Source organism: Netta rufina (genome assembly GCF_964035555.1).
Source record: "Netta rufina genome assembly, chromosome: 2".
In the NCBI taxonomy this organism is placed as follows: Eukaryota; Metazoa; Chordata; class Aves; order Anseriformes; family Anatidae; genus Netta; species Netta rufina.
In genome coordinates this window covers 153,961,225-153,989,066 of record NC_140124.1, presented here as the reverse complement: position 1 = coordinate 153,989,066, position 27,842 = coordinate 153,961,225, and the positions used below count along the sequence as shown (strand labels likewise).

At 40.7% G+C, this 27,842-nt stretch overlaps 1 protein-coding gene across 1 annotated transcript in view; it reads left to right on the top strand.

Moving 5' to 3' along the window:
• COL22A1 (collagen type XXII alpha 1 chain) overlaps positions 1 to 27,842 on the top strand; it is a gene marked incomplete at both ends in the record, with an annotated part of 202,631 nt that overhangs the window by 35,484 nt on the left and 139,305 nt on the right. Inside the window, 2 exons of the mRNA XM_084281700.1 lie at positions 8,411 to 8,485; positions 25,959 to 26,070. Coding sequence (XP_084137826.1) covers positions 8,411 to 8,485; positions 25,959 to 26,070 — 187 coding nt within the window. The remainder of the gene's footprint in view (positions 1 to 8,410; positions 8,486 to 25,958; positions 26,071 to 27,842) is intronic.

The following is a 27,842-nucleotide window of genomic DNA, read 5'->3' as shown; positions in this document are numbered from 1 at the left end:
TGAATTTGTTTTCAAGGGTGGGTTGCACATTAAGGATCACTTCATTCTTTGGTAAGGAACATTTGACAATGAACATTTGCAAAAAGTCTTTAGTGCATATGGGCAGAGCGTGGAGGTATACTTTTAAAAGAAGTATTTTTAAAAGTGTTCAAAAAAAAAAAAAAAGAATTTTGAGGCTTCATAATACTCCATGCAGAGTGTTTTATAAAAGGAAAAAAAAAAAAAAAAAGAGAGAGCAAATAAAAGTAGTGCTATATATAGGAGTCATTTTTGTTATCAACTGACTGCGGGGAGTTAAGTGTTCTGGAGGAACTGCTGCACAGTGAACCAAGTAACTGAAGAGCAGAGCTAATGGGGTCTGGGAGAGCTCCACTGAGAAACTAGTTTCATGAAATCTCCTTAACATTAAGAAGAATTTTGTCACTAGGCCCTTGTCCTTTAAGCTTGAGCTTCGATGGGAAAATTTCTTCCAATGCAGAAAAAAAAAAAAAAAAAAAAAAAGCAATATTAACTACCAGAGAAAAATGAAGCTTGTTCTATGCAGCTAAGCTCTTCCCCCTTAAATCCTTCAAATCTCTCTTATTGGCATGTTTAGCTCTGAAAAACACACAAGGTCCTGAATTCGTCTTTGGACACTGGCCAAAGAAACGTTATCCTTTGCAAATATTTTGAGTTATGGTCTAAATTTTCGGAAGACAGCTTTTAATGAGGCTTATGAATTGTGAATTATTTAATGAGGCCTGGATTTGCCAGGCTATTTCTTTAGCCATGGGTAGAATTTGTGGTAGGGTAAAGATCTGTCTCAGAGCATAAAACAATTCAAATGTTTAAATTAGGTAGATCATGCTTTTTAGGAGAAAGTGGATGCTTTCTGCTGCAGAAATGGAAAAATGATGGAAAATGATGGAGATCCAGAGAGTTGCTGAATCTCTGGCAAAGCACTAGGCACTGCTGAAATTCTGGAATCCTAAAATTCTGGTTTTGGAAAAACAAAAAAAAGAAACATGGCAATAAATAATGCTTGCTTTAACCTTCCTGTGTTTCTCTTCTCACCTCTGCTTTATTCTCGTGTAACTTGACAGTTACACGTGTTCAGCATTCATTATACACAAGTCCCTGGAGGAGTGCTTGGCAGCTGAGGGCTTGCTTATTCTTGAAAGAATAAAAATGAAATTGAAGAAACTGTTTAAAAAGTTTTGTCCTAAGGACAAAAGGACAGAATGCTGGAAACTGGAGATTATGTTTAGCTCTTTGTACAGAAGGTTTCTCAATAGAAAACCCTGAGGGGCAGAAGGATCACAATGCTCCTAGTCAAGGATCAGTGTAACAGGTGTGATACTGAGACTTCTGCAGCTCCCTCAGGAGGGGAGCGGAGGGGCAGGCGCTGAGCTCTGCTCTCTGGGGACAGTGACAGGACCCGAGGGAACGGCATGGAGCTGGGACAGGGGAGGGTCAGGCTGGGGGTTAGGGAAAGGTTCTGCACCCAGAGGTGGTCGGGCACTGGGACAGGCTCCCCAGGGCAGTGGTCACAGCACTGAGCCTGGCAGAATTCAAGAATAGTTTGGACAATGTTCTCAGACACATGGTCTGATTATTTATTTATTTATTGGGGTGGGGACCCAAAAGTTGGATTCGATGATCCCTGTGGGTCCTTTCCAGCTCGGATATTCTATGATCTATGACTTTAACTGAACTTTCAAAGGGAGGGAGTTGCCTTCTCAAGGATGTTGGATTTAGGGTTCTCAGCAGAGAGACAACCTCATGTCCTCCTAACGTGAGCTAGTCCAGAAGTGGAAAAAGGAAATATCATAAAGAAAAAATTGCCTTGTGCTTTAAATCTGTCTCAATGCAGCTTTAAGGGAGAGTTTAGTAGATTTAATAACCCACTGCAGTGCAAAATCATTTCTCCATTTGTGTGTTTGTAGACCCTAAATGGGGCTTTGTGTTGAGCAAATTCTTTACCTTTCCCATTCCCTTTTCCTCCCTTCTTTCTTTTTCTTTCTTTCTTTTTCTTTCTTTCTTTCTTTCTTTCTTTCTTTCTTTCTTTCTTTCTTTCTTTCTTTCTTTCTTTCTTTCTTTCTTTCTTTCTTTCTTTCTTTTTCTTTCTTTCTTTCTTTCTTTCTTTCTTTCTTTCTTTCTTTCTTTCTTTCTTTCTTTCTTTCTTTCTTTCTTTCTTTCTTTCTTTCTTTCTTTCTTTCTTTCTTTCTTTTCTTTCTTTCTCCTTCCTTCCTTCCTTCCTTCCTTCCTTCCTTCCTTCCTTCCTTCCTTCCTTCCTTCCTTCCTTCCTTCCTTCCTTCCTTCCTTCCTTCCTTCCTTCCTTCCTTCCCTCCTTCCTTCCCTTTCTTTCTTGCCTGCCTTTTCCTGCCTGCCTTCCATCTCTCTGTGACGCTGTGTCTTTCTCTCTGTTCTTTTCTGTTTTTCTTTTACTCTCTTTTTTTCTGTCCCTTTCCCTTGACTTTCCTTTGACATAACAAGGAGAGTTAAAACATCAGATCATTCACATTGTTCTTTCCTAAATTCTTAGCTCTATTATTACAGTTTCACGTCAATACGTTATTAATGCTAATTTAATGCTACTGAAAGTTTCTGAGCTGACATGCTCTGCTGACACATGTCTTACAGTGCATATACTCCGTAAGGTGCACTGTCTCTTTTAATTTTAAAATATTTGACAGCTTTGGGATTTTTTCATGGGGCGTAACTTAAAGGATGATATGTAAAAGTGAGGTTTAAATCACTCATTATCATCAAACAGATTTCAATATGATTTGCTTAAAGAAAAAGGTGTTAGCTTCACTTTCAGGAAACAACACTCTGCTTCCTTGAACCAAGGAGCTCAGATGAACCAAGTCAGCATGTCCAGTGATGAGCAGGATTCAGAGGAAGATATCGACATCAAAATAAGTGGGACAGAGAGCCCCATTTCCTTCAGGTTCTTAAGCATTTTTATGATGGGATTTTCCTCACCTGTATTTAAATGTCTTAAAATAAAGTAAAAGAGATATGTAAGCTCTGTTTGTATTCAGTGCAGAGAAGGACATTTCCAAAGAGTGTTGCAACCCACCTTAAGCCTGGTGTCCAAGACAGCTGTAGAGGGTGCTGAGATAGTTCAGAACAGGTAGAAGCTTTTCAGAGCCTGGTGTATTGCATCACTTTTTGGTGCATTGGGTGCACAGGCACTGTGAGACTTGTCAGCATCTTTTGAAAGGATTCATGAGACATTTTCTGTAAGAAAGTGTCCCCAGTGCTTGGAAATGATTGAACATCTTTTTGAAGGATATACAACATCCATTTCTCTTTGAGATTCAATTGTCACTATGACCACAATATTTTTCCCAATATTTTCTGTTGTTACTCTTTTGTACTTAAGACAGTCCTGCAGCAGGCATCCTCTATGCTAATATGACTCTGTTCCAGAGGACCTAGTAGGATGGAGTGAGGGAGGACAGGGATCATGGTGGAAAAATAGAATTTTTTGTCAAGATCATCATCAGCCCTGGAACAGGGAAAGTGGAAAACCATTTTTCCTGAGTCAGCCTCAAGACTTGTGTGAGGCTGATTTGGATCCTCTGTTTTCTCACTGATGAGAGATCCACAAACAATTCTGAACAATTTGGAGTTTTCTGGAAAAAAAAAAAAAAAAAAAAAAAAAAAGAAGGAGATGATCTCTAGCCATCCCAACAAAGCATACTGTCATTGCTGGAAAGTGTGGACTATTACAGTAGAAAGTGTTGACTACTATAGGATAAGAGAAGAAAGATACCTGGGAAAAAATTTAGCTGTTGAGCACAACACTAATTATGGGCCTTTAAAATGATGATAATGTATTGCTAATTCAAAAAGTTATTCAAATGTATAGTTATAGACCAGTTTACCTGATTCAGTCACAAAAAAAAAAAAGAATAGTTGACGTGGAAGCTGGTGAATAAAGTATTACAGATGAGAATTATTATGTATCCCTATTCAGGGATTATATTTTTATGAGAAGGAGGTCATCTCTAAGAAAACTCATTTCTTTCTGCGAGGAGTTATGGTTTGGTTGATATGGTAACTACCCAGATATAATATATTTGTTCTTAGGCATTGTTACTGCCTACTGAATGACATTTGCATTAAAAAGTAACACTATACAGTGGATTAAGAACTGACTGAACTCATGTAGCAGGTATCAGTGGAAAGGCATCATTTCTAGTGCAAATGTAAAAGGGATATATAGAAGTTCTGGTGCTATTCCAAATTTCTGTGAACCCTATGGACATAAATATAAAATCTTTGTCATAATATTTGTGGATAGAGCAAAGGATTGATAGAATATTGCATAAGGCAGAGGACAAGGAAGTAATTTTAAGCAATATGTATTTAAAAGCTACTGCAAAATTGTATAGCTTTGCTCCTGAAGGAAAACACCAGGGCTGTAATTTTATTTTATGAAATACTTAACGTGCATGGGAATCAAATTTTCTAAGGTAGCCAGAAAGGACATAACAATGACCAGTGGCTGAAAGCTCAGGTTACTTAGTTGTGTCTTCTCTTTTACAGAATGCTTAAATGCTTACAAATTAACAGAGGTGTAGCTGCAGTGCAGATTTTATTACTCTATTTGCCACTCATGTTGGATGCTCACTGCTGCAAACCTTCTGAGGAATTCTCCAAACACCACAAGTGTTTGCCTGAAGCTTGGCCTGGCAATAGAAAAAGAATGGGTGTAAGCACTCTTCTTTAGTGCTAAAATCTTTATCAGGGATCTGGAAAAAAGAAGGGATCTCCAAAAGAAGGGAACAGCTTTTGCCATCCCTTTTCTCTCAGTGCACCCCTGGATGTAGCACTGGGACCTGGTTTCCAGCTGGGACCAGTTGATTTGCTTTCATTCTGGCACAGTCTTCCTTTGGACACAAGGAGCCGTGCTGCTAAGTTAGATGGTAAAGCACTAGCCTCTGATACGTCTGTATGAATTATTCTGTAGCTGGAAAGTGAGCATAGCAAATATTTTCTTTCCCTTGTGGATTATTTGTTCTTGTGCATTAGATATGGACAGGAAGGCAGTACAAGACATCTGTAAAATAAAGGCCAAAGTGAGGCCACAGTTGTTTAAGAGGTAATAAGAGATTTAAAGGACAAAGTTATAAGAAGAAAATTGGCATTTCTATTTCTTTGTGGCAAGAGAGTTCTGCATCAAGGCCAAGCATATAGTTTTTCTGTATAATCCTGGTTCAAACACAGGAGCTACAACCAGGAAGATTTTTCTAGCCCACGCTTCCCTGCTAGGAAGCCATGGTTCTTTCTAATTGAACCTAGTGGAGGGTGTCTGATGTCATTAAAGATTGAAGTGATAATTAATGTATCTATAATTTAGCAGCATTAGTTCCCAGTTACACGAAGAGGTACCCTGCTGTGTTTGTGACTTGTTTTATTCTTCTTTGTGTATCTCTCTGAGGCAGCATAGGTGAATGGCATTTTTGTGATTTTATTTATTCCTCCCAATTGTTTACTCTTTATTTGGGAGAATTTTGCTCATTTTGATTTCTTACTTTGCTTATTTTATTGCATAGCCATACATCTTCCAATTCTGTGACCAGGCCTCAGAAGTACTGTTTCCTGCACTGACTCAGTACCTGTAACCAAAAGAGCATTCGTTCTTAGCAAAAGCAGAATTCAAAGCATCAATTTAATATCTGCACAGGGCTTTTGATACTTCTAAGCAAATCTTTTGTCAGTACAGCTTGGTTTTGAATGGGAGAAGTGGCATCACTTTGGCTCTTGCAAGTCTTAAGGGTTTCAAAGTTCTCCTAACAGAGGAGAGTTTTACTATTGTTTTGAGAGGTTGTACAGGCCTCTGATGAAGAGGAAAAAAAATGATGATTTCACCTGTCTAATGCAAAGATACAAGTAGTCTTGAATGAAGTATCCAGGTTTTCAATCCACTAGGTAAAATGGAGCACAAGAGATCTCTGGCTAAAATTTACATGAAATGACCCTGTGATCACTCAGTATTGGTTCCTGGTAGTGGATGGTGCTGCATCCAGCTCTGGGGTCGCCAGGACAAGAAAGACGTGGATGTGTTAGAGCTGGTCTGTAGGCGTCTTTATCAGGCTTTGTAGTGATAGGACAAGTTGTAATGGTTTTAAACTGAAAAAGGGTGGTTTTATATTATATTATAAGGAAGAAGTTCTTTACTCAGAGGGTGATGAGGCCCTGGCACAGGCTGCCTAGAGAAGCTGTGGATGCCCCATCCCTGGAGTGCTCAAGGCCAGGCTGGATGGGGCTTTGGGCAACCTGGTCTGGTGGGAGGTGTCCCTGCCCATGGCAGGGGGTTGATATTAGGTGATCTTTAAGTCACTTCCAACCAAACCCATTCTGTGGTTCTGTGTGATGTGAAAAAAAGGTGATGGCTCTGAATTTTATCTGTAGAAGCAACAGCCCTGAAGGTAGCACAAAGAAAATCTGCTTGCATGATTCTACTTGGCAAAGAGATGTAGGCATAGAACCACAGAATGGCTTGGGTTGAAAGGTACCTTACAGACCATGCTGGTGTTTCTCTCAAAAACATGCTGGTAGGAATTTGACTGAGGTGCTCTACAAGTACTGACAAACTCCTTGCCTATGTGAACTATGCAGCAGCAGATGCTTGGCTGAGTAAAGACACTTTTGTGCTGTGTTGATACAAAATTGTCCCAGTTCTAAACACCCTGGATAACACATGCTAGTAAGAGTGACTGCTCTGTGGTCTCCTTTGCTGCTGCAGCAAAGGGTGGCTGGATGTGTTCAACTGCTTTTTATTGCTGTGTTGGCTTTTGGGACTTCTGGCAATGGATTTTACAGTCTTCTTTGTTTCCATTGAGCTTAGCGTACCTCAGCTGCATCTGATAATCTGGCCCGTAAATTCGTCAGCACAATGAAACAGGAAAAATATCTGATTTCATTGCTAGGCTTAACTAAACATTGTGGAATATCAGATTTTTTATTGGAAGTTGGAAAGCAGGAGGAGAAATGTAGGTTCTGCTGTCAACATCCTCAGACAAATCATTCTTACCTCACAATTTTTATGTAGCTTCATGAACAGTTCAAGGTGAGCCTACTGAAGAAAGTCTTCAGAGAGCCCTGTGGGATTGTGTCCCACTGGTGAGGGTGTTGCCTCTGCTGGGGTCACTCTTGCTTTGACTCCTGGCTCCATGCTCTTTTGGAAGCAGCTAGCCCTTGCTGCTCCTTGACAAGCACAACAACTGAAGGAATAATGTATGAAATATCAAGTGAAGATGATATTATGCAGCAAGACAAGTTTTGCAACTGCAGAATATATATATATATATATATATATATATATATATTATGGTGTTTACAATTAGGCAAATGGAGGAATGGGACTTAGTTTTCCTCACCTGGCTGCATTTAAATAAGAGAAAGGACATGAATGTGGGGCTGTGCATGCAGTGTGTAGTCAGAGGTTCATTTGTACATTCTCATTAAACCTCGAGCTGGTTGTCCCCATTGATTAAAAGTGTGCAATTATCTATTGATCTGGGAAAACAAAACATAAATAAATGTTGCTTCAAAGATATGTCAGGAAAGAGGTGAATAGGTAGACAGTTCTCCGCAGAAAAGCATTTACCCACAGCTGTGATGACACTAATTGGGAGCATGAGAAATGACTGGGTATTTTCATGATTTCCTTTGGAGCCTGTGTATAGGGCTGAATGTTCTTCAAAGTTTTAGTCATACTTAATAATGCTTTCTGCTTGAGCAAACTCAAGGAGAACAGACACATAAGAGTCATGGCCCTAGAGCAGTGTTGTCAGGGGAACCACGCACAATTCAGTAAGATACCTGAGAGTGAGCTTCACTTTGACACTGGCTTCTTATGGGACCTTTTCACGATCAAAGTCAGTTCATCATTCCATACTCCAGATTCTGCTTCCCATCTTCTTTCTGTTTTAGGTAGAGATTTATATATTTATGAGTAGGAGCTGTTCTATCTATCTGAAAAGTTTGAGCAGCACCCAAATATTAACTGGGCCTTGAGATGGGCCTTCTCACCAAATCTGACAATGGAATCATATTTTAAATATTCTTAAGTTTTTGTGCCTTCCATGAAGATTTATGGAGTAATGAAAGAAAGCCAAAGTAATGACCTAGCTGTGGGGAAGGCTCTGTTTGGCTTCTTGGCTGGCTGGTCAAGAAAAAAGTAGCTCAAAACCAGATGAAGTGTCTTTGGTCTCTTGCCTAGCCTGTGGTTAAGGGATAGGATAGGGGAAGGGAATTTAGGGCATGTAGAGAGAGACAGGGAACATAATTTTTGCAATGGGACCACATGGAAGTGTACAAATCCCAAGAAATCAGGTTCTGTTAGTTCCATATCTTGCAAAATGATGTATTTACCTGTAATAATTTTGTACTGGTTCTTTTGCTTTTTCAGATGTTCTGTGTCCAAACGTCCGTGTGGAAGGAGATCGATTCAAGCATACCAATGGAGACACTGATGAGATTCCAGGTAAAGAGACACACTTTTTGTGCTGTAAATTGGGGGTTGAAAAAATAGAATTATACATTTCTGGTGTGATGTTCTTATCTGTTACACAGTTTAGCTGTCATTTTTTTAATCTAACACATTCAGTGATGGAGAATTAGTCTAGAAACTGTAGGACTGGAAAAGAGTTATCTGACCATGGACAGAAAATTTATCATGAGCTTTTTTTTTGCTTTTTTTTTTCTTTCTTTTTTTTTTTTTTTTTGACATGGCAGAAAATTAAAAAGCTAGTGGGTCTTAGAGTAGTGGACAGAGGAAAGTAACAAGATTGGAGATTTTTTATGTATTTATTTATTTTTTTAATCACTCAACATTTGGTGAGTTTGAATGTCCATTTATTTGGTCTCTGATTGTTGTGGGATGACCACAACCAATAGTAATTACCATTGATGATCAGGTTATACATATGTATGTAAGAGAAAAACAAAAAGAAAGAGAGAAAGAAATTTACAAGAAGAACCAGCTCATCTGAAACACTGGTGAGAAATCAAGAGGAAAGCAGATTTGGTTTTCTGTGGGTTCTGATACATCCTTCCAGGCAGATGAAGGACTTAATTTCCCAGACATATGCAGGGGCTGTGCTTCTTTTCTACCCACCCAAGACTGTTTGAGCTGTTGGCAGAGAAAATCTGTGCAGCAAGGATGTGCTGTGAATATCTCTGATTGACCCAAAATCTGTGGTGAGAGGCAGGAGGCTCTTCTGAAGGTTGATTATGAGTCAAAATGGTGAAGGTCTGACAGCTCTGCTACACGTTAAGAGTTTTTTTCACTGGGGGACTTTCACTGCCTGCACAAAATATCAGTTCAACTGTGCTGTCTGTAGGCAGCTATTTTGGCTGCAGTCTGGCTTCACCTAGGCCTGTGATGTTGTTGGGTGGTAGCACCTTTTCTGGTTGTCAGACGAAACCCCATAGTCCCCATACACCCAATCTCAACTGCTGTCCACTTCTAGGTCTTGTGTCAACTGTGTCAACTTATTCTGACAGTCCTCCCGGGCTGTGCAAATGGTAGAGATATACAACAGATAACCATACTAATTCTGAAGGAACCTGTTTGCGGTGGAAGTTGCAGCTCAAAATGAGTAGGAGGATTGTATCCCTCTCACAAGATCATCTTCTATGTGATGCTTTCCAGAAGTCTGGTGTTGCAAATGGCTGCCTATGTCTAGTCCGTGTTTATCAGAGTAGAATTTTAATTCATGTGCTAATTGATACACCCTGTGCTTTCATTTGATTTCAAAATAAAATCTGATAGGAAGCGTAAAGGACAAGTGTTCCACTTCAGGTCCAATGCAAGAGTATTGAGTACAGTGAGGTATACATTTTTATATACATGCACATTTATATATGTAGATAACTATACTCTTCTGCAGTGTTTCTGTCTTTTAACTGTAGACTAGTTCAGGTTGGAAGTAAACAATGGAAGTCATCTGGTCCAACCTTCTGCTGGAAGTGAGACCTAACTTCAAGGTCCTCTTTGAAATTAACAGATTGTTTTGGGCCTTGTATAGTTGAGTTTTGAGTATCTTCAAAGACAGATTTTCCATGAGTCCCCTAGGCCCCTGTTCCAGTTTTGCTGCTATCACTTTTTTTTTTTTTTTTTTTCCCTAATATCTAATCAGAATTTTATTTGTTGCAAGGTTTCTGTTCTCCTGGTTGGACAGATAGCATGGTGCAGGCATTTACTGGACACCACAATCCTCTGTTCACCATTAAAGCACAAAGGCTCATCGTACTATGGAGTGGCTTAATAACAAGGTTATTGTAATATTTGACTAAAAATGGTCTAGAGGTCATTGTGCTGCTGCAGATGGATCAGTATGGGACCAAAATGCTTACTTATGCACTCCCTGCATGCACTGTGATAGTTTCAGAAGACTGCAGGCCCTTGAGTCCAATTCCAGCAGAATATCATTGCATTTTCTGAGCTAAAGTAGTTGGAAAATTTCTGTTGGCTTAGACCACTGAATTTCCTTTTCTGAAATAATGTGTTATGCTGGTAGTTGCTGGTAGAAGGGCTTTTTTTGTGCTGCCCCAAAGAGGACTGTGCTGCAGTTCTGAGGAGCAGCTTTCCACCCACTCCTCACACCTGTGAGAGCACTTCAGCTCTGGGGTTTCTGTGGATTCACCACTGACAGCACAGAGGGGAAGGCAGTTCCTCTGCCAACTAGTCCTCAACTATTAAAGGATTTGCAGTTAATACCTGTGTCTTCCACTCCACTTGGAAGCTTCATGAGAGCCAAAATTGGTACTTGCCTGCAGACTCCTAGCACGGCAATTCGCAGCAGCATCCCGCACAAGTTTGTTTCTAGACTGGCATAAAGTGGAGCCCCATAGGGTGGATGTTGCAGCTAACCTCATTTTAGGGTTGTGTTTAGGCTGTATTAAAAGGCTTCTCACAGCAAACACCTTTCCTCTTTCTGGCAGGGATAAGGTGACAGAACTGGAAGTAAGAAGGAGAAAAGTCCTAAAGTCCTTTTTTTTTTTTTTTTTTTTTTTATAATTGATTGCAATGCAGCAGCACATGTCACAGGCAATTGTTTCACACAGAATATCACCAATGCCAGCCCTTTCCCATATACAATACCTACGTACACATAATAACACAACCAGCGACCTCTAAGTGTCTGATTGCAGTTAGCTGAATGTGAATTGAGTCACTTTGGATCAGCAAAAGTAAACATAAAGGCTAGACGATAGATGAGGTATAAAAGGACTAACTTTGTGCAATGAAGGGAGCCGGTGGTGTCACTGAACAGTGGAAGATGTGTGGGATTTTGTTAGGGTTGAGGCTGAGGGTAGGGACACAGCTGAGAGCATGGCCCAGGCACAACCCAACAAATAACTGCATGAAAAAGGATGCTATCAGCTGGAAGAGAACCAGCAGACTAAAATGATATTTTCCCTTCAAAAGGCAGGTGCTTCTTTTCTTTAAAGAAACAGAACTAAGCTAATCTCATCTATCTGAACTTCAGCAAGCATTTGCCAGAGTACTGTATTGAAAATAATTGCTAAAATTAAAAAGGATAGATATTAATAAAAGATATAAAATGAGACAGAAACTGGCTAGCAGGGAAGTCATGATGGAGTTTCTAGGAAAGGGAATAACAAGCCTGAGGGCAGACAATGATGGACCTCCTCAGGTCCAGTTTTAGGTCTAATCTTCTCTGTGAATATCCACAATATAAATTAGGATCAAGCTGTCATGCAGGAGGAACTGGTTTGTCTCAAAAGCTTGGGATTTTTTCCAACTGACTTGGGACCATTTGTTCAAAGGATGTGTTATGGGACTTAGGGATCAGGACCAGGAATCTGTGCCATAAACCCATATTTTTTGACGGCGTCTTAGCAGATGCTTGTAAGCCACAGAGCTGTACAGCTGGAGGAAAAGACAATGGTCATTTGATAGGGTAAAGTAGGTCTTGTAGAGATAGGGAGGAATTCATGGGAATGGGCAGGGTTTTGGTTGCAATTTATCTAGAAGAGCGTGCTTAGACTTCTTTGGTCAGGAAAAATGGGTTTGGTCTCAAGAAACTAATATTGTGTTCAGGAGCCAGAGAGCCTATTTTCAACAGGAGATTACAAAACTGTAACATGCAGGTGGAAGGGGGAGATATGATTGCCTTCCACAAATAGATCAGGGGAATAGCTGAAGGGAGATAGGGGAATCACTCAAGCTAAAGGACAAAGAGTATCATAAAAAATGGGTATCAGCTGTTTAAGAAATACATTCAGGTAAGGCATTAGAAGAAGGCTTCACACTGTCAGAGATACAAAGTCCTGGAACCAGCTGTGAAGTAATAGTAATGGAGACAAACAGCAATGGACAGGGCTACTTCTCATAGCAGAAGGCTGTACGCTGACCCTCTGGTATCACAGCATTTAAATGAAAAATCACGAGCTTTGGCATCCAATGATGGTTGCCACAGTGAAATATGATTGCATGAGGTAAGGATATATAGGCAGCTTTACTGTACTACTGATACAAATTTTGGCAGTGAAGTGAAGCAGCATCTGCTGAGCAGTTCACAACACGTAAATTCTGAATATAAATGTTTCTGCACGCATTAGGAATCACACTGGGAATTCTGCAAGAAAGAGAGAAATCTGGTTAGGATACCAGGATAAACACTGTTTCTCTTCCAGAAAGTCTGATGTTTTAAAGCAATGCTTAATGATACTTAAAATGAATTTCTTTCAGCATCCTTGTGGGTACCATGAGTTTTTGTTTTGTTTTTTAATCAAGAAGGGAAAAGAAAACAGAAGAGGGTTTAACTCATCTGCCCTGAAATATTCAAAATAAAACCACAGTTGTAATACTTAATCTCTCATATATTTCTATATTGTTATTTTGGTCCATCACTGTTCAACAAGGGATCATAGCCTACTACGAATTGTGTCCAGGCAGGAAAACAATGATAAAATTTTGCACCCTGAAGATGTACCCCTTGTGTAGTTTTATGAACTGTTATATTACATTGAAACAACACATGAATTATCAAGCTATTGAAAAATGAATTATACTTCATGAGGTTTTAAAACTTCACATTTGAATTATTTGGTTATTAAAATAGACCTGCAGGACATGCAGGATTTGGTTGCAGAAATCTGCATGATCCTAGATGTAAAAATGAGCTGAGCTCTGGTCTTCAGCATTGTCCACCAGAGGAGATAATGCTACTCAGCAGATGTCGGTTCCTATTTTCAGAGTGAATCTGCCACAGAAGTAAAGAACGACTTGCACACACATTTTTATAAAATGGTAGGAAAAATTAACCCTGGGGAGTGATGCTTCCAACCACTGCATAACATTATGCATAACGTACAAGCCACACTGGATGGTGTTAATGGGGAAAGGAGGAAACATGAAAGCCCTGACTCTGTCTCCTAAGTAGTCACAAAGGCCATGGTGTGAAGAATAGCAGACATTGCATTATGGGTTGTGCCACGGATTGACCTCAGCAATCTAACTCTCTTCCCCGTCTCTGAAACCTTCATTCACAGATGAGCAAAATGCCAGCATATTTATGATCTCCGTGTTTTTCTGTAGCTCTATAAAAGACATCTGGGCATTCTACTATAGAGACACCGGCTGTAAAACTAGTAGCCTACAATTATAGCCTGTAATGGCTGTGTTTAACTGTCAGCATGTCTCCAGTGTCCTGTGGTTTGCCATACAGGGTCTGCATTCCAGAGATGCCAGTGACTAACCAGCTAATTATAATATTCCTGGGACTATTTATATTTTTTATATTAAAACGTGGTAGCAGGAGAGAACTGGAACATCCAGGCTGTTGAATCTGCAGAAGGAGCACGTTAGATCCATGTCCCTCAGGGGGCAAAAGTGCTCTTGTCACAGCATGATGGGCATTTTGCCCTCCCTTTGCACTTGGTACACTGCATCATTCATCTCAAAGTCTCCTTGAGAATCCCCTGAGAGGCGAGTGGTGAATCCAGGAATAGCTGCAGAGCTCTGTAGTGGATCACTGACTTCAGACAGTAGATGCATGCAGTTTTGCAGCAAACTTGAAGGTGGCTATTCATGTAGACACCAGCCACTCAATCCACAGTGGTGTAACCATATGTGCAAGACTGGATGTAGCTATGAGAGATGAGAGAGAAGGATGGAGCTTTCCTGTGCCAAGGTGCAGTCACATTGTTCTCACATTTTTCAATAACCACCCATGAGGTGATGATAGAGTGGAGGAGGCCAAGAGCTTCTTCCTTCCTTCCTTCCTTCCTTCCTTCCTTCCTTCCTTCCTTCCTTCCTTCCTTCCTTCCTTCCTTCCTTCCTTCCTTCCTTCCTTCCTTCCTTCCTTCCTTCCTTCCTTCCTTCCTCCCTCCCTCCCTCCCTCCCTCCCTCCCTCCCTCCCTCCCTTCCCTCCTTCCTTCCTTCCTTCCTTCCTTCCTTCCTTCCTTCCTTCCTTCCTTCCTTCCTTCCTTCCTTCCTTCCCTCCTTCCTTTCACTGGGCCTGTTCAGCCTGGAGAAGAGGAGGCTTGGGGAGACCTCATCACAGTCTACAACTTCCTTGTAAGGGGGTGTCGAGAGGCAGGAGACCTTTTCTCCATTAACACCAGTGACAGGACTCGCGGGAACGGGGTTAAGCTGAGGCAGGGGAAATTTAGGCTTGACATCAGGAGGGGGTTCTTCACAGAGAGGGTGGTTGCACACTGGAACAGGCTCCCCAGGGAAGTGGTCACTGCACCGAGCCTGTCTGAATTTAAGAAGAGATTGGACTGTGCACTTAGTCACATGGTCTGAACTTTTGGGTAGACCTGTGCGGTGTCAAGAGTTGGACTTGATGATCCTTAAGGGTCCCTTCCAACTCAGGATATTCTATGATTCTATGATTCTATGATTCTATGATTCTATGATTCTATGATTCTATGATTCTATGATTCTATGATTCCTTCCTTCCTTCCTTCCTTCCTTCCTTCCTTCCTTCCTTCCTTCCTTCCTTCCTTCCTTCCTTCCTTCCTTCCTTCCTTCCTTCCTTCCTTCCTTCCTTCCTTCCTCCCTTCTTCTCAACTTTTCCTTCCTCTCAACTTTTCCTTCCCCCCTACTTTTCCTAGGAAGTTCCCCATATACAATTTGGTAAAGAGTGATCAGCATTGCCTTAAGTGCTAAAGATCATCCCTGAAGGTCTTCAGGAAATGTGTAGATTTAGAACCCAGTAGCATGATATAGTGATGGACTGTAGTACTAGGTTAAAGGTTGGACCAGATGATCTTAGAGGGCTTTTCCAACCTGAATGCTTCTATTATTCTATGATCTCTGTTCTATACGAATCTGGAGAGGTGGATTTGAAGCCTGGCTCCTGAGACAAATGTATCTGACTATAGCTGCTGTGTCTCCATGAGAAGCAAGCAGGAAAAGCAGCAGTTGATGTGTTGTCCAAGAGTCAGCATTGCGTGAGCTGGAGAGACTGGATGGACTTATGTGGGTTGGATTCATCCTCTAGGCTGGTAGATGGGATACCTGTGGAGGTAGTCTTAGGAAGTCATTTTCAGCTTTGATTTTCAGGAGGCTATGGACTGTAAAATAGCTAATCTCAACAACATATCCGGGTTATCACACTTAAAAGAACTTTGAAGGTTTTCAGAAGTCACCAAATGACTCACCACTCACTGTTCAAGGACATTTTAGTACCCAGTAACTCCAAGAAAAGCGGCTCAAATAAGGAAATGATTGCCAATAAATCATCTGTGAACTGTAGCTGTAGCCGCTACAGTCCTATGGGCTAGCTCTAACCTGTGTGTTAGGTGTACACCATGGCATGCCCAGTGTCCAGATCCGCCAGTTATCCAGGATGGGGACCTGTGGTGGTTTCACTTGGGCTTATGAACAAAAGCATCCTGCAGATTGTACATCATCACACTGCCCCCAACAGAGCTGGGTTCAGGAATTTCTTGAATTAAAACCCCATGTTTTAAACTTTTTTTTTTTTTTTTTTTTTTCCCTAATATGTTCACAGTTGTAGCTACTTCCCAACATCATGGATCTCAGTGGACTTTTCATACTGTGACCTGAACAGCTCTAGGCATTGAATCTGCACTGGAGAAGGTAGCCCAGATTAGCTGCTCAAAGACATCAGGCAAAATAGAGAACAAATGCTGAAATTACTTTAGGATTTGCTACTGCAGGAAGAAAACTGGAATATTTGGTAAAAACTGAGCAGTCCCCATGAAAACCTTTCTCTGGTCTGAATCCCAGCAGTAACAAATTTTGACTTCTGCATTCACATTAAATACTTACATGGGTTAACCATGCACAGAAATATGCACATGAAATATTCAGATACCTGCATATTTTAAAAATATCTATCCCCAAAGGTTGCAGTGTTTTTCTTGTTATTTTTGTTTTTAAACTAGTAGCATTTGCTTTCTTCCAGAAGTCAAACAAGCCTGGGCTTTTTCTTACTGCAGTGTATTTGAGGTTGATAAAAGAGAAATAAATTCAATTTCTGCCTCTTCATAGCCCAAGAAGCAACCAATCCTTTGGCTATAAAAAGATTAATAGTTTGGAGAATGGTGAGGTACCTGCCAGATATTTCTCGGTCCAGATAGTTTTGATTAATCCTACTTCAGAAAGAGATTGCTGCAAAAGAAGGTACTGGAAAAAGCATCTCCTAGATTTGTCACTGCAAGTGTTTTGGCCATTGTGCACATAAGATGGGAAGAAGGTGTATATACAGTTTCAAGAACCTCCTCCTAATAAATCAGCCTGTGTGATGCAAATGGTCTCCAGTGACTGCTGTGGTCAGTTTTGAGATCACCTACAGGTTTAATCTATTTGGTACTGATTGTCTGGCACAAAGCAACCAGCACAGTCTCTTAGAAAGCAGTCCCTAGCTGCTGTCATATTAGGGCTTGCTCATAGCACCTAAAATTAACACGAGTACTTTTACTTTCATGAATAATCTGTTGATGAGGTTTTTGCTCATGTACCTTTCCACAGCCTGAAAACACTGGTAGTCTTTTGGGCAAGCAAACAGTAGGTAATGTTGAGTTCATCAGTCCTGCCACTCTCATATGCACTTATCTGCTGTTGCTCTTCTCACCTATATGCAAAGAGTTCTCCTGGGTCCACTGTGCTGCCAGCAAAACCTTTATTCAAAGAAGTGTGGAGTCCTCCCCTCCCTGCTGCTAACTCAAGTGGTTACCCTGTGGTTAGTCCATTTGATGGATTTCCACAGAGCACCTCAGCTCCTGAGGAACTCAAAGGAGGGTTTCGAAATAGAGGAACTAATTAAAATCAGAACTTAATACAAATAGTCCTGCTAAGTTCAGCTGGTGCAAGCCTATCTGGCATACAAGGACATCAAAGGAATAATGAACCCCTGTTTAATCTTGTAAATCACTGGAGCAGGAAAGGAGCTGAAAGAGAGCCGATGGCAGTAAGCCAAATGTCCATCACCGAGAAAATGGAGAATGACTTCTACACAGAAGAGCCTTCAGCAACGAGGTGAGAGTTCAGTGTCAAGACCAGCTTTCAGTGTCATTCAGTATGCCACTTGCCCCTGTCCGAAAACAGAGGCAAACAGATAAGAGAGGATGAGTAGGCTGGTGTAGATAAACGGAACAGTGCATCGAATAAAGTGGCGTGTTATTAACATGGGATCAGGTGCTGAAATGTGCTGCATTAGAGACAGCTGCCATAGACATGTATTTATTTCCTGCTCTTACAACAGGCCGCTGGTTAGATTCTACCAGGTGTGTCCATCTATAATATGTGTATTCACCTACTTGCTTATGACTTTGACCTCTTTCTTTCTCTCTAGTACTGCCTCTGTGGTCTCGTTTTCTTATTCATTTTATAACCCTCTTATTTTTCCTGAAAGGTTATCTTCCCCTTCCTGTGTAAGGGTATGAAGTGTTTCTGGTCCTTGTTTTTCTGAGTAAAGCTTTAGGCTGATGTTTGCACAAAAGAGTACCCCTGTAGTTCAGCCTAGTGAATGCCTGCTCATCTGCCTTGCTGCTTCACCGTGCTTGCTCCTTTTTGAAGTAAAACTATGTGATATCCCTCAATGTCCCTGCTTCTGGTAATCCCAGATGCAGACTGAAGCTCAAGCTGAGGTTGAATTCATTTTGGCTTCTGCAAGGGACTGTTGTGGCTTGCTGCTTTGCTGGGCCAAACAAAAAGTAGAAATTGTCCCTCCTAGTGTCATGATGCCTAGAAAGCAAACCAGGATCAGTAAAACAGCAGCCTGAGTAGTGGCAACAGGTATCAGGGTACATCTGTTTTATTATGGTTATAAATGAGACCATCTAGAATATCTTCTAAGATACCTTCTGGAGTATCACCTGGAAGGTACTTGGCTTGCTGAAATAACTTCTTCATGCTGTAAGAGCTGTTCCTCCTGCTTCAGCAGTGCCTCATTAGAAGCTTAAGCTCTTACCTGCTCTTCCCAATGAGGCTGTATTAAAATTCCAGTGGATCTCATGGGAAGAGAGTCAGATCATGAAGTGCTGCTTAAATCTCAACTGTAGCATCTGTGGAAACAAAGGACACTTGGTTAATAGCAAGAACTTCTTTAAAACACCCTTGAGGCCCCCTAATCTATAGGCTTTGGAGAATTGTATAGTTCCAAAATTCTCTTACAATCTGCTTTTAAATGTAGCAAATTAATTTTAAGGACTTGTGCAACCCATTTGCTCACCACACTGCTTCACTCAGGGTGTGTGGGCAGTGAGTAAATCTCTCTGGTTTACTCCTCAGGTGCAGTCCTTAATGATCTGGGAGTAAGTCAGATAACAGCTGCTGGATGCTACTTTTGAATCAAACTGTTAAGCTGGGAATGCTGGATGTAGGATGAAATATCTGTGCAGAATGTAAGATACTGCTTTCTCTGTTTTTGTGGGAGAGGTGAACTACAGGGGGCCAGAAGACAGAATTCTTATCCATTGTAAGTCTTTGGAAATCACTTAGTTGTTGACAGCCAGAAAGGTTTTCCAGGAAAAGACCTGAGGGTAATGGTGAATAAAAATTGGACATGAGCCAGCAATGTGTTCTTGCAGCCCAGAAAGCCAACCGTGTCCTGGGTTGCATCAAGAGCAGTGTGGCTAGCAGGTTGAGGGAGGTGATTCTGGCCAACTCAAACCATTGCATGATTCTGTAATAACATCAGTGCACAACATCTCCCCTCCTAAATACTACTTTTATTGCCCAGTGATTTGGGCACTGATGAACTGTTGTGGATATGGATAATTTTAACATAGTGGAAGAACTTTGGAGATGGAGTATTCAGTTATCCCTAAAAATATCCCTAATTATCTAAGGTTCTGTCAGCTCTTGCCAGAATTTCCTTTCCTGTGATGGAAGGAATGTCAGGAACAGCAAAAATGCTGTAGCAGATGATGGCTACTATAACAGTAACAGCAACACATGTTTAGTAAAACAGTACATGTAGGTTTCCCCTTCAGTCTTTGGACACTTACTTCTGTCCCAGCCCTGGACTGAGACACATCTTCACTGTCCAGAAAGAACTATTTTCAGCCTAGAGCATTTTGGAAAACAAGGATGCCAAGGGTTTAGATACAGTAAAAGAAAAATTATAACTCTCATTTATACTCTGACTTCAGGTAGCTAATTGCCAGACACAGCTGGCTAAAAATACATCATTGAATTTCAGAATATGGCATGGTAGCTTTTTCCCTTTCCTTTTCCTTTTCCTTTTCCTTTTCCTTTTCCTTTTCCTTTTCCTTTTCCTTTTCCTTTCCCTTTCCCTTTCCCTTTCCCTTTCCCTTTCCCTTTCCCTTTCCCTTTCCCTTTCCCTTTCCCCTTTCCCTTTCCTTTTCCTTTCCCCTTCCCCTTCCCCTTTTCCCTTTTCCTGTACGTATTAGCAGAATATAACTAGGGGAGGTAACAAAAATGGCCACCTAAGGTGGTAATAGTCTTGCAGACCATATTGGAGAAATTGAATGAGTGTGTTCAGCATCTAGTGAACATGCAGGCTCTTCATTGTGAGCACAGGCAAACCATGTAAACTTAACTTTCATGAATGCAGAAATGTTAGGAAATAGAATTGATAAATTCTTGTATTTTCTGAAAGACTCCTAGGTGACACTATTCTTCCTAGGAATTCATACACTTCTCTACCAGAAAGTTTACTGCCATTGTCCTCTGCTAGTGAAAGTAACGTGCTGTCTTATCACAGGCACTACAGATTGCCATTTTCAGAAGTGTCAGAGGAACAGTAGCTGATGACAACCTCCCTTGACCTTGGCACTTGGCAGTACTCCATCAGTATCTAGACAAGGCTGATAATTCAGCTTGAAGTTTAACTAAGACCAGCATATGGAGCATTTCCTGCAAACGCCACTTAGTTTTATATTAGTGCTTGTGGCTGGAAATCCTCTGTGATAAATGTAGTCCAGACACATCACCTGAGGCTCCAATGCCCAGTGCCTTTCCAGATTCCTTTCTCACCTGATTTCCACGTTGCCCACAAAAAAACTTTTACAATTAGAAGTAGTCCACTGGCCCCCCAACAAGTGTTACCTCGAGCTCCTTGGGAATGCAAAGCAGGAACCTTTTCTTAGAAAGTTTCTTTAGACAAAATAAGAAGCTAATGGCCCTGTCCTACTTTGAGAAGACTTTCCAAATGTACACACTGTTATGTTTCTGGTTACTAAAACTTCTTGCTGTTGCTTTGGTTTTCTGAGTTTGGGTACTGTTTTTTCTTGTGACAATCCCCTGCCCCCTAATACAGATTCTTAATGGAATCAAGCAGAAATCCAGCTTGTGATCAGGGGAACCAACTATGGCCCCTTCAGCCTCATCTTGAAATAATTACTATTAAAAAAAAAAAAAAGGTGGGTCTGTGAGACAGAGCTCTTTGATCATCCTTTAGCCACACTTTAGTGTGTGGCAGTGTGCAGTGTGGACATCCTTCCTGTAAAAAAGAATCTGTTGAATGTTAGAGGTAGACGATGTAGAAATTGTCTAGTGCCAAGTTTTACCAATCTTTTCCCTGCAACAGGCAGCCTACTTTCTGATTCTGGGAAAATGAGCTGCTTCCTGTAAGGGGCTATTACTTGCAAGTAAAGATACATTCGGCTGATTTGATCAGTAGAGCAGTGCATAAGAAATTGCTTTTCAAGCCAAGTATGCTGTTAGGCATCTAGGCTTCTCTTTCAGGTCACTGTTTTAATTTTAATGTTAACGGGCTAGGGTGTGCTGCTTTTCAGGAGACGTGATTAGGTTAGAGGGTTTCAGTGGCCCCATATTGTTTTAGTAGCCATAATGAAGTAGGAAGCTTATGATCAAAGAGTATTATTCATCTTATTAATTGTCATATTTATGGCATTACTGATTAAATAATTTATAAGCCATCTGGGAAACCACACCTGTCCTTTTACACACATAGGAAAAAAAATAATCCTTTTCAAGCAAAGCACCTGAGAACAGAAAACTTCCCCCCTTTCATCCTGTGCTGGAGCATGGTGCAATGGCTTGGTAACAGAACCTTTGTCCTTGCTAATTCAGCTAGATATGTTTCTTCCACTTCATTTTTGGAGAGGACTGGGAAGCTATGTGTAGGACCTCATTTTCCCTGTAGCCCTCAGACAGCATTTGACTTGTGTCTTCTAACCATAGCTCAACTCTCAAACTCCTGTTTTCCCACATTTGGCTTTTTGGAGTTGGAGACATCTGTGAATTTTCTTGGATCCAGGGATGACGCCACTCAATGCCACTCATTGGCAGTGACAATGTGATTTGTCCTTGATGGTGGAAAACTAATGTGCAGCCCAAATTTCTGCTGTCAGTCCATCCCAGAAATGTAGTACAACAGACTAAATAGGCAGTAAGACATTTAGGGAAAGATCTAAGTGAACTGTTTTCACTGCATTGTTAGCAGCCAGGTAGTGCTGGGTGAAAGATTCTGTTCAAGTGTTGGAGAAATTATTACATAATAACTTATTTTTTAGCAGTGATATTTAATACTAAATTAAAAGCATCACACTGGTTCCCTCACAGTCCCAGTCCTAGTCCTGAAGTCAACAAGGGAAGAACATATTCAATCCAGTGCTTCCAGGCACATGAAATAAACAAAATAATAAAAATAAAGACTATATATGTTTTCTTCTCCTTCAACTAGAATAATCTTGGAGATTACTTTCAAGCACAAATTTGTATGGGACTCTTCTCATGTCTTCTTTCCAGTCTCACCTGGGCAATCTGCCCAGACCAATCTCTCAACTCAACTGACAATATTTGGGGTTTGTTTCTTCTCCCTCTTAGAAATGGTATAGTACTTGTTTAAGGGAATACATAAATGGTCAAGAGATACTATTAAGGACATTCTGTAAATGGTCAGGATAGCAAACTTAAGATATTGCTCTTCTGATTTTAAAAATCTGCAACATTTATTCAATCCTGAATGCAAATGAGGCAATGTAAACATAAATTATGTGTCATTATTTACATTTTTTTTCCTCTTGACTTCTGCTTCATTCAATGCAAAAAAAAAAAAAAAAAAAAAGATAATATGTACAATAGGTGGAACAGGTGGAAAATACCTCACTTCAGTGGTCTGAAAATTATGGTCTGTATGGGCTTCCATTCTAGTGAATGGAAGGAGGTAGGCACTGCCAAATAGTCATTTGGCCTGTCTTTAGATAGGTCCAAGACAGATGTGTTGAGTCAGCTACCTAGATACTCCTGTATTTCTCTGCTGGCCCACAAGGAAACTGAGGCAACCTGCATACATCAGAAGTCTCCTGTTTTGGACAGCTAAAATTGGGTGAGGTGCATCCCATTCTCAAAACACAGTTCTTTGTTTAGTGCATGGCCTGATGCTATATTTTCTGTAATGCTGCTAAAATCCTTGAGGTAATGGACGATTGAAATGTCTATTGCCTCCTCAGGTTTGGTAGGCAATGAAATATCTAAGAGTGTGAGTCATTTCACCAGCTATTCACCAGCTACAGACTTTACTAGGTAAGGTTTAGCAAGGAGACTGAGCATCCTAAGCTCTCTTTATGTCAATGGAGACAAACATGCACTTTTAGCATCTGTTTTAGCATGAGATGAATCTTTCCCTAGAAGTGCATGTATTCAACCCTCTTTGCCTGAGAATCTATGTTATTACACTGTCTAAAGAGCTGACCTTTAGCTAGATGAAGTGCTCCATGTGAAGTGCTCTGAGAACATGAATTTGTTTCATAGCTCTTTCTAAGGAAATTAGAGGCAATACCTGAATTAAATACAGAGCAAAATCATGGTGTAATTAAGACAAAAGCATTTGCTGATTTTGGGTGTGCACTCTGACACATTTAGAGCTCAACTTTTCCATGAGACTAAAAGGCACTTCAAATTTTCAAAGAACAACCCTCGTTCATTTCTAAATTAAAAGTATATCAAAAAAATTTCAAGTTGTAAATCCATAGCCTGAATACGAAAAAGGTATAGTGATTTACTGGTGTGCTTTATTCAGTTCTGAATGCAGTTGGACACTATAAGTTGTATGTGACCTACCCTAAGTACTGCAAGTTCTGCTTGCAAATAGTCCTAATAGCCTTGTTTGCATTTCATTGTGTTGTTTAGGAATCTCAGGGAAAAAAAAAAAAAAAAAAAAAAAAAGAGAGAGATGGAATAAACCTGACTCTTGGCTTATATCCACTGCAAAAACACGCTAGTGTGCACACCTCAATAGTTACTTGTGATGTGAATGCTAACTTGAGTTTTTAGAGAAAGATGAGTCTAAGTTTGGATCTGAGCTAACTTAGCAGGAAATCCTTGTCACTGTATCTTGTACTTGTGTACCTGAGCAACATTCAGCCTTACAAGGTCCATGGACTGAGCAATTCTTCATGGCTTTTAGACTCTTGTGACTTGACACTGTGACATGGCTTGGGCAGCTTTTCAGCCTTATTCATTCACACCTTAGCTCCTGTGAACAGTGCACAATTTTCCTTGCCTGCCAGTACTGGCTCTTACCAGCAAAGCTCAACTGCCTTCCTCGATTTTCTGCAGCTGGTGTAGATGAAGGATATGTATTGCATGATGAAATGAGCTATGGGAGAGTTTATATGGGCGACTCATACTGCATACTGTTTTTCATGTGATAGCCAGCAGGGAACTCTCGTGTTCTGGTAGGGTCTATTTGCTACGATTTATAGCTGCAATCGTGGCTGATTACTGCATGTCAGAAGGGTGTATCACTAGCGTTGCTGCAGAGGTGATTATGAGGTGGAGCCATGAGGCCCTGGAGCATCTTAACTGCCTATTTGCCCTCCTGAAAGTCCAGTAAGAGCTGAAAATAGAGTGGGCAGGAGGGAAAAGCTGTTGACAGCCAAGAAAGTTACTGTAATACAAAAGGCCTCAACTTGGCACCAGGCAACCATTTCTGTCTTTTCAAACAATTAAGATTATATTTCTTCAGAAAAAGCAATTTCTTTAGAAAAAGCTCCATGTCAGAAGTTTTGTACTTTATTTGCTGTCTGCTGTCACATCTTGATCTGCCTGGAGGCTGGACCACACATTTTTTTTGCACCTATTTCACAGAATCACAGAATCACAGAATTTCTAGGTTGGAAGAGACCTATTCCTACAAATTTGAAAAATGATATCATTAGGCAGGTTCCTTTTCCTATTGCAGCAGTTTTGAAGTCCTGCTGTGGCTTTCAGTGGAAAAGATTCACAAAGGGAACTAAGAAGCCCAAGAGTTTTAAGGCTTAAGTTCACTACACAAAAATGTTTGTCAATTCTGAAAAGGATTTAGGAGCTCACTAATTGAACAATGTTGAAACTCCTGTCATAGTTCAACATCAATTTACTAAAATAATTTGTTTTAATATCACCAGTTTCATGTATTGGAATACATCCATGGGATACCATATGTGCAGTCCCGTGTCTGAGAGGGGAAGGAGATGCTGGAATAACCCCAAAAAAGAAAGACATGGGTTCTGTTTTAAGCCACAGAAACACAGAATCACAGAATGGGTGAGGTTGGAAGGGACCCCTGGAGGTCATCTTCACCAACCCTCTGCTGAAGCAGGGTGGCCCAGGACTATGTCCAGAAAGCTTTTGGGGATCTACAAGGAGGGAGACAACACAACCTCTGGGCAAGCTGTTCCAGTCTTCAGTCTTTCCTAAGTCACTCTTGGCCTGGCTTTTGCACTGTCTTTGCCTCTAACTCCACAGTGTGTCTGGTTCTGGGAGCAGCTAATAGTTTGGATGTGCATTCTGTGGAGGTAGTTTGGAGGTAAATTCAGGATAGTTGAATCTACAGAGCACTGCAGCTCCAGGATCTAGATACATTCAGGATCAAGGCACAGTTGTACCCACTCTGTCCCTGGCAGGGTTTAGTACCTGGGACTTTGTGTCACAAAAGCATGAGCTCTTTGTGGCTGGGAGGACATTGGTGCTAGAGATGCATAGACCCACATGAACAGCTTGAGCTTGAGCTAATAAGCCTTGTCAGAACAAAGTCAGAAGCTTGACACAAGTGTCTGCAGTCCAGATTAACCACTCATAGTAATGATCAGTTAATTGGACTAGGTTGTATTAAAACTATTAGAAAAGTGTATGCAAACAAGTGTCTTGGACTAGCAATTTTCAATAAGTATTACAGTTTGCACACGTGCATTTTTCAACCTTATCTTAGACTTTCCAGGGATTAATGAATTATATAGTATTTTCAAGGCGCTGTGGCAATGCAAACAATAACTGTTGATTTCTGGAGAACTTTATTTTAATTTCTCCAAGACTTGTTACATTTTGACTCTGAGCTTGGTTTTGAGATTTTGGGCTAAGCAGATTAGGCCACATGAGAATTTTGTTCTGGCTTTTCCCAGCAACAAGGTTAATCTCTGAAGTGCTACATCTGTGGGCTAAGATAACCTAAGTACGGTTATAGACATTCCCCACTGCTCCCCTTTGTGTATATAGCAGCCTGATCAATGCCTTGTATTTGTACTTCTGATACGGACAGGATTTGACCTGATGGATTCGTTCAGCGTGAAACAGATCTTTGGAATGAAAGAAAATGGAATTCAGAGCTCTTATGTGCGACTTGGAAGTTTTCCTGTTGTTCAGAAAACTGAGTGAGTACCCTGGTCCTTCACTGTATTTTTGTCTGAGACTCTGATTTTTGTTGTTTGGTTCCTCTAGGTTTATTGTGAAGTACCTGGTACCTACAGATATTCTGCTGCTTTCATCAGCTCTTTCAGTCCCGCTGGCTCAGAATTTATAAAAGGTGCTTGGGATCCTCTGTACCAACTTGAGGCTTCATGCTGGTAGACAATGAGCCGGTCACAGCGTATCTCAATGGCTGTGAGGAGCAGTATTAAGAAAGTCACAAAATAATTTAGGGCCTAGTAAATAGACTCTAAAAGGAATATTTGGTAGCTCTCCTGTTGAGATACAGAATCATAGAATCATCTAGGCTGGAAGAGACTTTCAAGACTGTCAAGTCCAACCATCTTGAACTGGAAGTGCAGGTCGTGACCTGGTTTTCTTTCTCCGCAAAGGGCACAGGCTCACGTCTTCTATCTCATGGTGATGTGAGACTAATCCCCACAGAGGTCTGAGCTTCTTCCCCTGTTGGCATCATGGGCAGATGGGAGATGTGGGTCACAATCTGTGTGTCTGTCTCCAAGAAGTTCTTGCATATTCTACATCCTGGGCATAAATGGAGGTGCAGCTCTTGATCTGAATCCTCACAGAGTAGAGATCCAGTGGGCAGGGCTTTGATCTCTTTGGGATTGCAGAAACGAGGTAGGATAGCTCACCCACCATGGTGACATCACCTCTTCAGGAAGATTGGGTTGGGGCAGTGAGGAGAAGGAGTTGCACTGTGTGTGAGAGCAGCAGGGAGGCATGGAGCTCAGTTTGACAAAAGTGTTTTAAGTAGGAAAAGTAAAGATTTAAGTTTTCTTGGGTAAAAAGTAAATGTTTAAGATTTCTCAAGTTTTAAGAATATAGATCTTGGAGTAGTCCAGTAGTTTCTGGGATCCGAAAAGCTCTGTGAACTAACTCTATGTAATTGGAAGAAACTCCTGCTGTCTTTTGCTCCTCTGTCCTTTTGCCACATATGTAAGGTGAAAATTAATTCCAAAGTGAAGATAATGACAGACTAATACAATGTCTAACAGTTGTGGAATTGTTCTGACCATAAGGAACTGAAGTTCAGGCAACCTTGAATATGTTTGCAGTCCCTTTTTGGTTTTTAGAAGATACTGAGTATTTTTTTCATTAAGTCCTGTAGAGACAATGTAAAACTGTCTACAGGATCATTTACACCATATTATTTCAGATATTTTTAGAAATATTAGCAAATAATACACTTCATAATCTGAATGTCATTTGTGGCACTGTAGTGTATCTTCTAACATTTTTCTTCTAAAAATTACCAAAGTAACTCCCCTCACTGTGAATTGTATAATGATGGTGATTCTCTGAGTTCAAGTGGGTTTTCTGGTGAAAGCTGCAGTTCAGAATATATTAAAATATATTTGTTAATTGCAAGAGACCACTTTGTAGTAGATATTATCAGTTAGCTAATAAGGTTTTTGGCCTCATAGAAGAAGGAGCAGTTTTTAATCCTGTGTCACCATCAGTTTGGTCCCTGGAGCCTTTTATAACCTGAGGCTGCCAGTTGTGTCGTAGGCTATCAGACTGTTTTCTCTTTGGGTTGTCATTTGAGTTGTGCTAGCATTAGCCTTGAAAAGAGTGAGTGCATAATTTCACTGAGTAACCACAAGCCATAGATTGAATTGTCATCATTAACATCTTTGCAGTAAATTTCACTCTGCTGGTTTGAACTTCAGCTTAAAAAATCGATGGTAATTCTTTTCCTTCTTACAGATGAAGGCTG